The sequence below is a fragment of the Carettochelys insculpta genome, chromosome 6, assembly GCF_033958435.1.
Source record: "Carettochelys insculpta isolate YL-2023 chromosome 6, ASM3395843v1, whole genome shotgun sequence".
NCBI classification, from domain to species: domain Eukaryota; kingdom Metazoa; phylum Chordata; order Testudines; family Carettochelyidae; genus Carettochelys; species Carettochelys insculpta.
In genome coordinates this window covers 38,606,936-38,623,851 of record NC_134142.1, presented here as the reverse complement: position 1 = coordinate 38,623,851, position 16,916 = coordinate 38,606,936, and the positions used below count along the sequence as shown (strand labels likewise).

General features: G+C 40.3%; 1 protein-coding gene across 1 annotated transcript in view; it reads right to left on the bottom strand.

Moving 5' to 3' along the window:
• The window catches only part of SEL1L (SEL1L adaptor subunit of SYVN1 ubiquitin ligase), a 50,222-nt gene that overhangs the window by 7,112 nt on the left and 26,194 nt on the right, over positions 1-16,916 (bottom strand). Inside the window, exons 12-19 of the mRNA XM_074996666.1 lie at positions 15,263-15,331; positions 14,476-14,553; positions 11,410-11,472; positions 9,270-9,357; positions 7,445-7,593; positions 6,077-6,242; positions 3,269-3,343; positions 384-556 (exon numbers count right to left, since the gene is read on the bottom strand). Coding sequence (XP_074852767.1) covers positions 384-556; positions 3,269-3,343; positions 6,077-6,242; positions 7,445-7,593; positions 9,270-9,357; positions 11,410-11,472; positions 14,476-14,553; positions 15,263-15,331 — 861 coding nt within the window. The remainder of the gene's footprint in view (positions 1-383; positions 557-3,268; positions 3,344-6,076; positions 6,243-7,444; positions 7,594-9,269; positions 9,358-11,409; positions 11,473-14,475; positions 14,554-15,262; positions 15,332-16,916) is intronic.

Here is a 16,916-nt window from a genome sequence, read left to right as displayed (position 1 = left end):
GAGATTTTAAAGATGTCTAAGGATTTGCACACCTAATTCTCTCTTCTTAAATCCCTTAGGAAGCTTTGGAAGAGTTAGCCCAGAAGATTTGGGCTCAATTCCTGTCTCTGCCACAGACAACTTGCAACTCTGGGTAAAAGTCACTTTCTCTGTGCCTCACCTCCCCATCTGCAAAACAGGAATAATATGTCCCTTCTTCCCCGCCTCTGTCAGTCTGGTCTATTAACACTGTAAGAACTCTGAGGCAGGGGCTGATTTTTATACAGTGCCTACTAAATTAGGGATGGATTTCAGTTGGGGCTCCTAGGGATTATTGCAATAAAAACCATTAATAAAAATAATGTTTTGAATAAAATTAATTACTCATAGCAAGCTGTGCTCACCTGCTTGATGCCCAGTCCTTTCTCATGCATGTACCCCAGGTTAAACATAGCTTGGGCACTATGCTGCTGTTCTGATGCCAGACGGTAGTGAATAAATGCTGTTTCATAATCAACATCGGTTCCAAAGCCATAAAAATGGTAATCTCCAAGCTTAATTCTAGCAACAGTGTAACCTAATTAGAGGGAAGACAGTACAAGTGGAAGAGACAAGTGAGATATACAAGGTGTGCCTCTAGCCGCATTTAAAAGATACAATGATGAGTTCTAGGAAACAACACATTTCTTTTCAGTATATCTTGGACATCACATCATTTGTTTTTTCTTCTTGCACAGTGAGAACACAGAATCTTTTATTGCCAACGTGTTCATATGAGCATCAACAGCTGAACTGTCCTGCTTTCAAGTGAGTGTTCAAAGTAATAAAATGGTTAGGGAGAGGTTTTATATTCACAGCAGTATTAGCAAAATAATTGCTGTTTAAAAGCAACTAAAGCCTCTCGGAAAGCTTTAACATATGTTCAAGTGCCTTGCATAATGGTATGGCTAACCCTTTTAGTTGCCAATTTTTTATCTTAGATATTTTACATTACAATGTCCTTATACTGGCTAATTTAAAAATATACTCTCACACCCTGCTCAGGGGAAAAAGCCCCAAAAACCTTGTATAGCTTCAGTTTTCCCCAAAAATAATTGCCAGTTGGGTTTGTGTGTAAGTCCTTCTTGTACATCAATTTTCCTACATTCCCAATGTTTTATTGGAGTCAACATTGTACACCTGCACCAAATGCCTAAAGACTTCTGGTCTATCTGCACTATACATGGTACTGTGGTATAGATGCAGCTATGTTGCTGTACCCCTGTAGCATAAATGCTTCCTACAGCAACAGGAGGTTTTCCATTTCTGCAGTACACAGCCAGTAGCTACACCAATGGAAGAATTTTTTCCTCAATATAGGTGCATCTGCCATGGAGGTAAGATTGACCGAAGTATACAGCACAGGGCATGAAATTTTTCACAGCCTCTATGTAAGTAAGTCAACTTTAGTACTAGGTATAAAAAACATTTTTTTTAAACTATCCTTAGGTCCTGTCTACATTGCAAACTTGCCTGTTCAAATGATTCTTGGCCAGTTACTGACACAGATGTATCTGTGCAAACCTGAGTTCAGAAAAGGCAATTTGCAGTGGTGGAGATAACCCCTGCTTTAATCAGACTATGCTCTATCAATACCAAATCATATCGTAACTTGTCTATACCAGGCATTTGCAACTTCACTAGTGATCAGCCCCAATGGCTGTAATGGGGTACACTGCTGAGGAGGAAAGGTCTAAAAATGGTCAAATAATTTGTGTTGTTACAACAACTGATTGCAAGATTGCAGAAGGTGCTTGCAGCTAATTTTAAAAGGAAGTCAAAGTTGAGACAGATAATTTGATACTGTCCCTTCAACATTAAGCTATTTACGTACTATGTATAATTTCATATGGTGCATTGCCAATTTGAATGGTGACTGAAGCTACTGTCCAGGGGAAAAAAAAAAGTAGGTTTTATATATTTATACAAGGCCTTTCATCCTGAAGGATCCACAGATGCCTCACAGAAGGCAAACATCAATGATATCATCATATGCAGTGTAGTTGTATCTGTGTTGGTCCCAAGATATTGGAGAGAGAAAGTGGTTGAGTTAGTATTTTACTGAAGCAAGAAAAGTCTGTTTCTCACTATCCGTAGCTGGTGCAATACAAGATATATTTTTCTTCACCTCTCTTATCTCTATGATACCACTGAAGTACACCTCTCTTTGGGCTGAAGGACACCAGAAGAAGAAAGTTTCCCTAGCACACACTGGCAAATCTCTATTCTCATGAAAGAAGCCATGGTAGGCAAATAACTATACTGTGCAGATAGAGCCTCAATTTATACGGTTCATTTCGACAGACTATCATCATAGTTATTGGTGTGGAAGAATGAAAGGCTGAATCAAGCCTGTAGGGAATCCAATCTAGATTTTCAGCAAGGCTACATATTTCACTGTCAGCACTTAACATAAATTATGTCCTCCAAGGATTAGTTTACAGCCAGTAAATCCAACACATGCTTGCAAGAATGTGCCATCTAAAAGAATCTTAAATACTTGGACTTTCTCCTTCTCACACAGTCTCTAGAAGCACCAGGATTTACTCTAATCTTGGCCAGTGGCCAGCAAAACAGCTTTCTGGAAAATAAAGGTGTTCTTTTGGTTGTAGGGAAATATGACCTTCAAGAGATGAGCCCTGAACCAAAGAGCTATTATATGCACTCAAATCTAACACTACTGAAGAGACTTTAAACAGACTAAACTGCTTTGATAATTTTCCAAGTAATTATAAATCCTTCAAAGTATAGATTTAGAAAGGAAATCACTGGGAGCAACAGCCATGCTAGCAGGAATACCTATAAAATAACTTTTCGTGGGGAAAAGATCCGCTTCATCATATGCAGCCTTTGCCCATGAAAGCTTATGCTCCAAGATATCTGTTAGTCTATGAGGTGCCACAGGACTTCTTGTTGTTTTTTGAGGATACGGACTAACTCGGCTACTCCCCGATACTATAAAATGTAAGACTGCAGAGCTGCAAGACACAATCTCTTCTAACCCCCAACAGAGACTCAAGTAGCTTGTGTGCCAGTTTCTCATAGTGAAAACTGGATAAAGAGCACGACCTGGACAGACAGCAGAATACTTCAGTCAAGGAAAGATGCAGAATGTAACTTTTCTGTGGATACTGCACTTGTTAATTCAAAAGGAGAAAAATAACATTTAATAAAAAGTTAATATCATGTAGATAGTAATAACTACACTAGGTTCTTAAAGTGACATTTTCATCACTGAAATGTGACTCACCTTGGGAAGCTGCTCTATTCCAGTGCAGCAAGGCTTGGGGATAAGTCTCATTCTCTCCAATTATGCTGGCCTCTTCTGCATGAAAACAGAAGCAGTAATTAAGTTAAGCATGAACAGGGCATGGAACTTCTATACTGTGTTCCTGATGGATGCCGACATGCACACAATGTTCGTCATTTACAAATTCCTTTGCTAAGCTGGATTAAGCACTGCCCCTCAGAGACTGTGACTGAGATGCTGACCTCTGGTTCTTTCCTCCGTGCTGCTTTTGAGTTGTTAAGTGGTCATAATTTTGGGTGGTATAAAGCTGGTGCAACTGCCACTATCCGTTTCTTTCTATACCCTTTTCTAGGTTCCCATGTAGAGAGAGGTAAAAAGGGACACTTTGATAACTTAGCATCCCGCTCTAAATTACATCCTTGGCCAAGTCTATCCTTGGACCAGGGAAACAGAAATATGGTACATCTCAGATCTTGTGCTGAACACACCACATCTTGATTTGGTGATCTAGCACACTGTGCTCACCAAAAACAGTACTTACATCTTGCTAAGACCCACACCACCAGTAACACCCAAGTGATTAGAGCACAACTATATTCACACAGGCAATAAGACTATGCTTCTTTGTAAACATATCAATGTCCGTCTATAAAAAAGAGCACATTCCTTTGGCAGTTACAGTTAACAGTTCATCAACTGGTATTTCTTAAGTTATGATGTAAATATTTCATAGAAATTGTTAAAACACTCCAGAATTCTTATGAATGCCTCTTGCCCAAACTACAAGAAGCTTCACTATCCACTTGAGAATGCCAAAGCAATGGTTTTAAAAAATTATATATATAGAGGCTTCAGCAGCAGCCTGTTCATGATACAGTATGTCAAAGGCAACTGCTTAGACTTTCTGTGCTCTGAAAGTTACCAGCTAATTATTTTCCTTAGCCTCTGAGACAGGAAAAGAAGCAATGGACTTGAATTGCAACATGGGAGATTTAGGTTGGACTTTAGGAGACGCTTCCTGTCAGGGTGGTTAGGCACCAGAATAAATTGCCTAGGGAGGTTGTGGAGATATTTAAGACTAATATCTGTCAGGGATAATCTATGTGATGCTTGGTCCTGCCATGAGTGTGGAGGTCTGGACTTGATGACCACTTGAGCTCCTTTCTAGTTCTCGTATTCTGTGATTCTATGAACTTAACCAAATCTGACTTTTTTAAAAATTATAGCAGCACTATGCCATTTCTTTGTGCAATGGATTGCAAGTTAAAAATATGACATACTGCAATATAAAATTTATTTCTCTCACAGACAATTTGTATTCCTGATAATAGCTGTCATTACTTTCATGGAGACAGAAATAGTGTGTGATACAGCCCAAAACTTTTAACAGGCAGATTTTCCAGAGTGCTTAGCACCTTCAAGAAGACCAGATTATCAAAATCTTAGCACCCAAGTAGGCATCTAATATAGTAGCCATATTTCTGTCTCTGCCCCCCAGCCCCAAAGAGCTTAGAACTCAGCAACTCCCATTGTTTTCCAATGAAACTGGGCAGATTTTCAAATCTGGCCTTGGGCAGCATAGTTTCTGAATATAGGAGTGGAGCAATTTTAGTTATTTTAATTCAGCGTACAAGTTTCAAAACTGTATATCCTCCAGGCATGGCTGAAGAGGTAGGATCTAAGTAATTAGGAAGAAATACACACACACTGTAATGCTAGAACCCATTACAGAACTGTGCAGAAGGATTAGGTTTTTGTACACACAGAATCCCACATAAAAGGATGGCCATGGAAGTGCTGTGTAGGTTGAGAGAGTAATATTCCATTCCATTTCTTTTAACACTAAAGTATTCACTTTAAATGTGAAATATGTGGCAGCAACTGATACCCTATGTAAAATGAATTGGAGTCAGTCTAGTCCTCAAAGGATATGTGATCACATCACAAGGCTACATTTCAAATGACAGCCTCAGAGTTCATGAGAACTTGCCCTCTTACTCTCAGAGGTGATATCTTGCAGATAAAGATACACACCGACAGAACAAGCTTCCTAAATGTTCTGCCACTGCTGTATTCTTCCTGGATATTGAAGCCATCAAGGTACTGAGGATGGCACTATTAGCAACATAAAAATGGACTCCAAAATTATGAAGTCTACTAGCAGCCAACAAGCTGGTTTTCTTGATAAGTTGGTCACAAAGCCCATGGCCATTGTATTTTTGAGATCTACACAAAAAACTTAAAATGCCGAGTTCTTGCACTTTCTGGTAAATGTCAAGACACGGAAAAAAATAAAAAACCAAACCAACACCACACCATGCATCACTGTACTTCTAATATGCCCCGATAACCCTACTATATTGCAATAGACTTGACTGTGGTCAGCCATTTTTAGAAAGGATTGATTTAATCACTAAGCAGGTCTCTCAAGTCTAACAAAAGTAGTCAGCTGTCCAGCTATTTGTCATTCCCCATTATTCTTGACTAGAAAGTAACAACTGTTCACTAGGAAATAAAACATGTGGCTTCACTGTCCCACCCTCTGCTTATATAACAGACATGTCTGACTTCAAATGTTCATTAATACTCAGACTGGAAAAATATCTGAATAGAGAAAGAGAAACGGAAACAATAAATTTTGGAGTATAGACGTCCAGCTGCGTGGGGGAGAATTGTTGCTGAGGAATGTTATTAGCTCAAATGACCTATTTAATCCTTGCTTGGTGATGATACATTGCTTGTTAAACACGCAGTCAATACTAACCAACAATGAGCTATTGTTTGACACAAGCTACCACAGCCCCTTACTCTGATCAAGTATGAAGGCAGCATTGCTCTGTGCCACTTCGTAGCCTTGTTCTGCCAAGAGGAGATATTGAACCACAGCAGCATTTGAATCACCATCTTTGTAGCTATTGTAAGCAGTCATGAGTCTCTCAGACCAGCGTCCACGTTCACATACATTCTTAAATAACTGTAGGAAATAAAGAACACCTAATTATCATGAGCTTCTTCAGAAGTTTATAATTTAAAGGACAATTTTTTGTTTTGTTTTTTAAATGGACAGTAAGGGTCATATGAACAAAAGGAAACACAGAAGACAGACCTAAATGGCTTAACAGTCTTAAGAACACATCCTTAACAATGGAAGTACAGCAGGAATACAACAGCCTCAAAAAACAGTAAAACACTAGGTTTCTTGGAGTATAACTCTGACCCCAAAAGGCAGTCTCGGTTCTAAGTAGTTCATACTTCAGCCAGTGTGAAGAATAACTGGCTAACCCAAGCAAAGTGAATACATGTCCCAGGCAAGCCAGCACATGGAAAGATGACAACTTCATTGATATTCGTTTTCTTGTTTAAGAAAGAGCTGTTTAGAGTTCAAAATTGTCTGTATTGCATGTGTTTGTGCAGTGTCCACATGCTCCACAAAAATCTGTGGCAGAATCCACATACTACTACAAAATCTCAGCTATTCTATTTTTTAAAATTATGTTTTTAGCTCTAAGCTACAAAGGTATCCTGCACACATGTCCTTGATGGAGAACTCAGTTTCAGAATAAATAGGGACTACTGTCTTGACTGCATCATTTGCTATTGCAACATTTCAAGCCTGACCCCCTAGAATGCCAGAGAATTGAGGGACCTTGAGGTGCTTGTTCATTTAACAAGTTATATTGAGAAAATAAAGGTCTAGAGTTAACAGGCAAAAAAAACAGCGAGGGAAGTGTACAACTCCACTGATTTTAGCATGTGTTAGAGCCTACTTACACAGTAAATTTCTCTCATTTTCACAAATTAGTTGACCTGGATGGGAAACCCTTTTCCTGTCCTAAGAACATTTAAGAAGTTGAAAGTTCTCCTGGCCTGCATCAGATCAAAGTAAAAATCTTGAAGATTTTCACAAGAAGTCTGAAAACAAAAATTGGTTGGAGTCAATTGAAACACTGTTTCAACTTGACCTAACTTTTAATTACCTTAACATTTCAAACAAAAAAAAATATCAAAGACATCAAAACAAGACGTTTTCTATATTTTTCAGAACAAAACTTTCTTGTGACCCATTTTGTTTTGGAAAAAAAAAAAATCTGCATTTATCACAAAAATAATCTCATCAAAAATTCCTGACCAGCTCTACAAATTAGTCTGGATTGTAAATTTGTGTGATGTCCTCACCTCAACAGCAGTATGACAGGATCGCATCACCCCTGTGCCAGTAGCATGCATCTGTGCCAGGTTATAGAAAGCCAGAATATGACCACCCTGGGAGGCCAAATTAAAATATTTCAAAGCCTGTTTATAATCTCTCTTCACTCCAATGCCATCTACAAAGAAAGAAGTCACACCAGAGGTCAACACTATTCAGAGATTGCAAATGAATATTTACAAATACAAAATTGCAATCAAAAAGAAGGATATTATTTGTGTTTTTAATTTAAACAATTAAGTAACAGTACCTGAAGGCAATTTGTTATGAAAACCACCATCAGGTAAGATCTACTATATTCAAACCAAAAGGTGCATGAAGACTGTTTTAGTATATCATGTGCTGATGATCTAAAATTTCTGTGATACAGAGTGCCTACTCAGAGATGTTAAAACACACTCCTGTTGTTCCAGCTCCATCTAGTGAATACTCAATGCAACAACATTCTGAAGCCAATTTATTGATGACATCTTTATGATTTGGACCCATGGTATAGAGACTCTAGAAGAATTCCACAGACTTTAACAATCTACACCCCACCATCAACTTATGCCTCCATTACTCCATGCAACAGATACATTTCCTGGATACTACAGTTCTCACCAAGGATGGCCTGATCAGTACCACACTGTACTGAAAACCTACTGATTGCTATACTTACCTACACTCTTCTAGCTTCCATCCTGCACACATAACTAGATCCATTGTTTACAGTCAAGCTCTTAGATACAATTGCATTTGCTCTGATCCAACTGACAGAAACCAAAAACTACAAGAACTTTACCAAATATTCATAAACCTGAATAACCCACCAGGAGAAGTAAAAAAAAAAATATATATCAAATCAATAGGGACAGATGAATACCCAGAGACCAGCTACCCCAAGATAGGCCCAAAAAAGCCAAGAACAGAACACCACTGGTCATCACCTACAGCCCTCAACTCAAACCACTGCAACAAATTATTAAAGACCTACAACCTATCCTTAATCAGGATGCCACAGGTTCTAGGTGACAGGCCCGTTCTCTCCTGCAGACAACCTCCCAACCTTGTGAGGATCCTCACGAACAGCCACAGTCTATACCCCAGGAATACCAGTCCTGGAACCTTTCCCTGCAACAAAGCCCGCTGCCAGCTTTGTCCACATATCTTCTCTGGAAATACCATCACTGGACCTAACCAGGTTATTCACAGAATCACCGGCACTTTTTCATGCTCCTTTACTAACATCATATATGCCATCATGTGCCAACAATGCCCAGATGCTTTGTAAATTGGACAGACTTCTAACTCCCTTAGACAAAGGGTTAATGGGCACAAAACAGACATCAACACACTCCAGGTCCACAAACCAGTTAGTCAACATTTTAATGGAATGGGCCATTCTCTTAATGACTTAAAAGTATGCGTGTTACTGAAAAAAAATTTCGCACCGCTATTCAAAGTGAAACAGCTAAGCTGTCTTTTATATTCAAATTTGACACAGTTAACACGTGGTTTGAACTGGGATGGGAATTTTCTGAGTCACTATAGGGGCTCGTCTGCATACTTGGCTTAATCTAGTTCTTGACCTTCTCCCCAACCCCCAACTCTGATTTGCTCACCTTGATAATTTTTTTCTGATTTGTCCTCCTTGATTACTGTTTTTGGTTCTCTGTGGCTTAACTTTTGAGTCTGTTCTGGTATGGATATGGTCTGAAGAAGTGGGTCTGTCCTACAAAAGCTCACCTAATAATTTAATTTTGCTAGTCTTTAAAGTGCTACTTGACTGCTTTTTATTCTGAAGCCACTTACTGTAATACATGGAGCCAAGCTGAAGCTGTCCATCTACCCATCCTTGCTCTGCAGCCTTCTGGAAATATTTTAATGCCAGTTCATAATTCTGCAGGAAGACAGGTCCAATCATTATAGAGCCTAGCAAGGGGAGCACACTAAAGAGATACATCCTCATCAAAATGGATTACATTCCCCATAAAACTTCATCAGATATAGTTTTGCTGACAACAGGAGAATAAATGTATTAGTGCTTTTTATTCAGCTATGTACAAGAGTTGCACATAAACCACAAAAGACAGATTTGTTGAGTAAGACAACAATGTGATGCAGTTGCAGCTATAGGAGTATTAACAGGAGTGCTCCACATAAAAGACGGGAGGTAACTGTCCCTCTCTGCTGCCACTGGTGAGACCTCAGTGGGAGTGGGTGGCCAATTTTGGGGGCCATACTTCAGGAAAGATGTGGACAACCTGGACAGAGTTCAGAGCAATGTTCCCTCTAATTTTTTCTGTGCGTGGAATCAATTTATTTTATGCACTGAGGCATGTGCAGTTGTGCACCAGTAGAAATACAAGCTGCCAGCTGTGTACACTGTGCTAAACAGCTGGGCAGCATTTGAATTTGTCCTGGGTGTCCACCTATGCACTCAGCTAACAGGGAATACTAGTTCAGAGCAGAACTGCAAAAATATTTTAAGAAGCCCTGAAATATGAGGAAAGGTAAAACAACTGTCCACATTTACTTGTGAGGAAAAAAGAAAGGGACATTTGATCACTGTCTTCAAATTGTTAACAGCATTTGAAGAAAGGTTACGAATGTGTTGTTCTTGATGTCTACTGAAGGCAGCATAAGAAGTATCCCATTTAGTCTGAGGCAAGGGAGATTTAGAGTAAGTATTAGGCAAAACTTTCTAACTATAGTTAAATTCTGGAATAGGCTTCCAAGGGAGTTTTTGTAATCCCTGTCACTGAAGGTTTCTAAGACCAGGTTAGATACCTGCTCATTGGGGTGGACTAGGTATATGAGGTCCCGCCTCAGTGCAGGGGACTGGAGTAGATGACTCATAGCCTAACTCAACCCTATATTTCTACAATTTTATGTACTCTTCAAAACAGACTTTTCCTTAATACTTGGTGGCAAGTGTAGAAAATGGAGCTATTAACTTAAGTCTTTTAGGACATCCAAGAAATCATTAAATACTTCACAGCTTTTCCAACAAACCTCTGCAAGTGGCTGCAGGATGGGTATTCACAAAGATCTGAGATTGCAACAACTGACTGAAATGCTGTGCATAGACATTAGTTCATTTAGCTAAACAAAACGGACACACACTACACCATTTCAGCAGAAACAAACTGTAGAACATCTTATCTGCACTATTCTGCTTTCAAACAGTTCAGCTAAAACTATGGACACACCTTGAATTCTGAATGTTTCTGTTTGCAAAGCTGACTACCCAGGGTTTCAGGAAGGTACAACTTATACATGGGATCACAATCAAGACAAGTGATGTACGCATTTGTCCCTGCAGATTTCCATAAAAATCTACAGAGACTTCAGAGGGGTAGCCATGTAAGTCTCTACACACCAAAACAATGACGAGTCCTGTAGCTCCTTAAATACTAACAGATTTATGTGTGCATAAACTTTCTGACAAAGTGGGCTTTTGCCCACAAAAGTTTATGCCCAAATAATTTTTTAAGGTGCCAGAGGACTCCTTGTTGTTCATGCATAGACTTGTTTCTCCTTGAATGAAGAAAGAAGTAGGAATATTTCTGAGCTATGTCTCATTTCAAGACAAAATAAAGCTGTATTTTAAAGTATTCTATGCTTTACTTTGTATTTAAAAAATTATTGCAGGTCTGTGACTAGTAACCTCTTTAATAGGCACTGGTAGTTCAAGTTATCTGAAAATGTCAGGGTATTAAGTTTCTTGGTACATGAGTTTTATTTCGTGACATATCAATAGGATTTGAGCAACTAGAATACTGCACGGCACTAAAAGAGGGAAAAAAAAAAAAAAAGACATAGGAACAAAAAGTCAGCAAATAAGATCATGTAATGGAACACTTATATCTCTTTGACCAGCCAGGTATTTTAGAAATAAAGGTGCTTTCCACAAGGCAATCAGGACTGAAAAGATACTATTCAGACTTACTACTGGAACTCCTCTTCCATACAGATAAGCCATTCCTAGACCACTCTGTCCAACTGGATTACCCTGACAACAAAGAGAAAAATACTTTAGAAAAAATAAGCAGGGGAGGACCTGGTTACAAATTTACCAACGTCTTTAATATGTTCTTTAACGTCCTCTAGCATAGATACTGCCGAAGATGAAGGGTTTGTGAAAAATCTGTTGAAGTGTCATAGTCTCTATCTAAGCCCTATGGTGCCAGCCCTCCTTGGTGTTTACTGTGCTAACTTTGTGCTGTTATCATTCCATCGATATTAGCAGAAAACTAGTGTGTATCCAACACCCGAAGTGAGATAAAACAGCTACTCACCTCTTGTAACTGCTGCTCGAGATGTGTTGTTTATGTCCATTCCAAGTTAGGTGTTGCATGTGCGCTTACATGACAGGTGGAAGATTATTCCCCTAGCAGGTAGCCAGAGGGTCGGGCCAGAAGCCTCCCCCACTGGTACCTTCATAGCACTCAATATACGGCCCTGCCGATCTGCCCTCCTTTCAGTTGCTTCTTGCTTGCTACTCCAACAGAGGGGTTGGAATGAACAACACATCTCAAGAACAACACTTACGGGAGGTGAGTAACAATTTCTTCTTCTTTGACAGATTGTTCATGTGCATTCCATTAAGTGAATCCCAGGCTAACGTATGGAGGTGGGTTTGGAGATCTGAACTGATTGAACCACTGCCCTAGCAAAGTCTGCATCATCCCTTGCCTTTCGTGTGCTTGCACAATGTGCTGCAAAAGGGTGGACAGATGACTAGGATGCAGCTTGCCAAATATCATGTATGAGAACCTGAGCCAAAAAAAAAAAAAAAAACAAAAAAAACCCACACACACAATGGGGGCTTAGGTATCCTCGGAGTGTGCCATGATGGGAGGTGGAATCACCCCAGCTAGGTTACAACACACTTTAATGCACTCCACACTCTAGGAAGAGATTCTCTGGGAGATGACTAGCTGACCTTTTATTCTAACTGCAATAGTGACAAACAGTGGAGGTGTTTGCTTAAAGGGTTTAGTTCTGTCTATGTAGAATGATAATGCTCTCCTTACATCCAACGTGTGAAGGGTTTGTTCCCTATCCTTAGCCTGTGGCTTAGGAGAAAAGACCAGAAGAGAGATGTCCAGACTGACATGGGACAAAACAGACTTCTTCAGGCAGAAAGGCTGAGTACAGTCTTAATCTTACCTTGTTTTTATGGAAAGCTGTGTAAAGAGGATCCACAGTAAGGGCCCTAAGCTCAGATACCCTCCTGGCTGAAGTAACAGATATACTACCTTGTATGACAGAAGGAGAGAACAGAAAACCACTGGCTCAAATGTGGGGGGGCGCGAGACTCTTAGGCTTGGTCAATACCCAGTTAAGGTCCTCGCAGGCTGTCTAACCTTGGGGAAAAGCCTTTGCAGACCTTTGAGAAGTCTTATGAACTAAGGGATAAGCAAATACTGAGCAGCCCATATCCCCCTGGTGAAAAGTTGATGTGGCAGCTAGGTGGACCTGAATGGATACAATGGAAAGACCTTGCTCATTAAGGTGGCACAGGTAGTCCAATATTAGTGGGACTGGGGCCCCCAGCATAGGTACACCTTGCTGTGCTGCCCTCATTAAGGATCACTTCCATTTGGCCATCTGTATCACTCTTGTAGGTTTCCTACTGTTGATGAGAACTTGTCTAGCTCAGACAGAGCACAAAAGCTCCACACCACTATAGCATTTGCAAGTACAAGTGTGAGGAAGTTCCAGCTAACCTGCACCATGTAAAGAAGGAACTGAAGGGGGTGATGGAGTTGAAGGGAAGGGGTGTCAAAAGGACCTATATTGAGTGCCACGAATTTGCCTCGCTGGGGGGCATCTGGACTGATTCCATGGCTACCTGCAAGGAGAAAAATCTTCCAGCTGCTGTGAATGAGCAGGCACAAGGCACCTAACCTGGAATGTACACAAACAATTACATGAAGAAGAACCAGTGCTATGCCTCTCACAGAAGCGGCACAGAATTTGCAGGCCAAGGGGAGGTGACACTAAGGTACCTTTCAGCCACTTGTGTGTTCCCAAGAGTGGAGGGCTGAAGGGGCCCCACTACAAGGAATCGCTTTGGGACCAAGTTATGACAACCTCTCTGGAATGGCTGATGTATAGCCTGCAGCACTGCCTAGCATCTCTGCAACACTGGTGTCTCTGCCTCTGACACCCATCTCCACACACCTGCGCTTGTGAGAGTTCCTCTAGAGATAGCTTTACACAGCTGTCTTCCATGATGCATGCACCGGGTAGGGGGAATCCTTCCTCAGCTAGGACATTATGACTTGGCTACAGGGAGGGGAGGGTGTAAAAGATTCAGAAAGGGGGTGAGACTCTCACACCAAGTACCCTGACATAGTCAAGTTGCTAATCTTAGTTATCTTGCAGGGCAAATGAAAGTACTAGCACTTCATTCCAAAACTGAAAGAACAGCACTCTCACCGCACATGCCTCTCCCTCCCCTCCTGTATTTCTTTCCCAGGGAGGTTATTTTGTTCAGCAAACTAATCTTCCCATAAAATAAAAAATTAAAATGTTTAAGCTTCTTTCATATTTAAAAACTCAGTGAGATAATTAGAACATATTATCAAAGGAAATGAAAGCACACATTGCATGGACAAGAGAAACAAACTGCAGCCTGTGGTTCAATGCAGCGGCAGTTTAATTTAGAGCTATGCTACACAATCATTAAGGAGAGTAAATGAAGAATTCCCGCCCCCCACACACACACGTGCACAAACATACACATGAGCGCACAAACCACAGGGGAAATTTAGAGATGGGATTTAAACATCTAAAATAGATTCAATAGTTGCAGGTCATAAGAGAAGCCCTGCACCTGTTGTGTTGAACAGACTCCATGAAACACTGTGGCTGGGAGTTAATTTTAGGTCTCATGAAATAGTCTAAGTAATTTACATACAGTTTTTTAACGATTTAAGTTGCAGAAAAAAAAAAAAGGACAGGGAAACTTTGTATTTTCTTTAACTCATGAGTAAAGGAAACATACCATATCAGCAGCTTTCTTGAAATACTGAAGAGCAGTCTCATTGCTCTGGGGTATGATATCACTTCCTTCTGAATACATCTGGAAGACAAACGCACAACTAACAATTAATTGACAAAGGGATAGAGTTTACTTTTAAGCGAGAACAGTGAAGAACTTTAACACACTTTCCATGTGGAATTCATCCGCATGTTTTATAGGCATCTTTGAAAATATAAAAAAAAGTTACTGTTTTTAAAATTTGTACTGTCTTTTCTTACCTACATAAGTGCTAAATAGCTGGTTTTTAAAGATACAACAAAAACATATCTATGAAAAGAAATAATTCAGAACCAATCGAATGTTTATTAGGAGGCTCTCTTATGGGAATTTATTGTATTTCATCAAAAAGCGCTTTGGAAAAAGTTAAGCTATCATATTGCTCCATTAGCAATAGTGTATACAATACAAACAGACCTAATATGTTGGAGAGATTTAGGTGTCAGTTAGGCAGGGCTAGAACTCTTGCACTACTGCAGCTGCTCAGGGACAGAGATTATGATTTTCTTGCACCTTCCTTCAAAGCATTAGGATTTGAAGAGCTTTGTGTAACTCAAAAGCTTTTCTCTTTCATGAAAAGAAGCTGGTTCAGTGCGTGACTGCCTCACCCTCCTTGTTTCTCTAATTTATTTTAAAATGAATGCCCAATTGAGGAGCTTATGTCTTTAATTAAGAAACTAAATAATCACTCTGGTTTTCAAATAGTGAAGAACATACAGTAACCCCCAATGAAATGCATCCCACGTCTTACCTTTCCTAGAAAAGCCATGGCATGTGAGTTACCAGCATTAGCTGCTTGGTTGAAGTATTCAAACGCTCTCTGTGGGGGGTGGGAAGATCACAAAAAGTATTTTAGTCAATAAAACGTTTCCTCTTTAGAAACAAATCACAGAATACTAGGACTGGATGGCAGGTACTGTCTAGACCACCCCTGGTAACACTATTGGTAACAGGTATATTACCAAATATTACTTGTGATGTACAGTAAAGGTTCCAAGATGAAAATGAACATCCCTTGGTATGCCGTGATGTAGCAACACAGGTCAGAAATAATACCACTAATTTCAATTTCAAAGCTGCTTCTCATCAACCTGTCTCTAAAGATGACCTCTAGGCCCTTGCACAAGGTAAATTCACTCTGAGGTTACAACTCTGTCCCCATAATCCATTTTGAGGGCCCTGAATCCAAGTGCACTTCCCGCCCCTTGACTTCCATCAAAAAGGCTCTACATAGTGTATGATGTATAATCTGCCATGCATGAAACTTGCTTGGTCTTCCTTGAGCACCAGAAGAGTTTTCCATTTCAACACAAAACAGCCAAAATCATGACCAAGATTTTAACACTAAGTTGAATGTCACTACTTGGAAACAAGAGCTGCATTCTGTATGTTCTTTGACAAGTTACTAGGATAGCACTTACTTATATGGATTTGCCCAAGTCCACTGAATGATTAAATACACATAATAGGACCGTGAGGTGCCACCTACAGCCCCATGCACCAATTGTACACTGGGGCAAAGAGCCCTGCACATCCTACCCCTCCCCTTTCCCTGCTCAGAGCAGCCACAAATCAGCTGTTTGCAGCATTCCAGCTGGGGGGGTGTGTGGGGAAGAGCAGGGATGGAGCATAGTTCAGGAGATTAACGTGCTCTGGAAGTGCTAGGAGGTATGGGCAGGAGCAAGTAAGTTCAGGGCCTTGGTGCTCAACAGGCCCACTGGGGGAGACAGACACACAGGGGACCATGGGGCTGCACATGGAACTCTGGTAGGCCAGGGACTGCTGCAGCCCAGTAACGTGAAGGAGGGCCACTCATGCAGCCAACCCACTATTCAGGATTGCTCACCCCTGCAATAGGAGGTCCCCCCCACAATTTGCATACAGAATAGCAGCCACTCTGGCCCGGGCATACCTTCAAAACTCATGGAGGTGATACCACATTTTTCCAGTTTTGAGAAGTCTATAGAGCAGAACTCTACTAGCAAAATCTAATTCATCACAAAGATATTAATTGCAGGGACATGTGTGTATTTTCCAATCTGGGTAGATATTTAGTTCTGATTATATACTGGTCTGAGCTGAATGCCCAGGACTGCTTAATGTCAACAGGGAAAGATCATTTAAGTTGGCTACATTTAAAATCCAGTTTGATCAGAATTGGCTATAAGCTCTAAGATACCTACTTGATTTTAATTCTTGATTGAAACTTGAGAGGTGAGTGGGAACATTTTACTAACGTGGCAGCCAAAAACTCAATGTTAGGTACTTCATATTGCCTCTATCTTCATTACAGTCTCCATTACTCTGCCAAGTCTGCATGACATACATGGATCAAACACAACCAACCAACCAATCATAGAAGCATCAGACTGGAAGGAACATTGAGAGGTCAAGTTCAGTGCCCT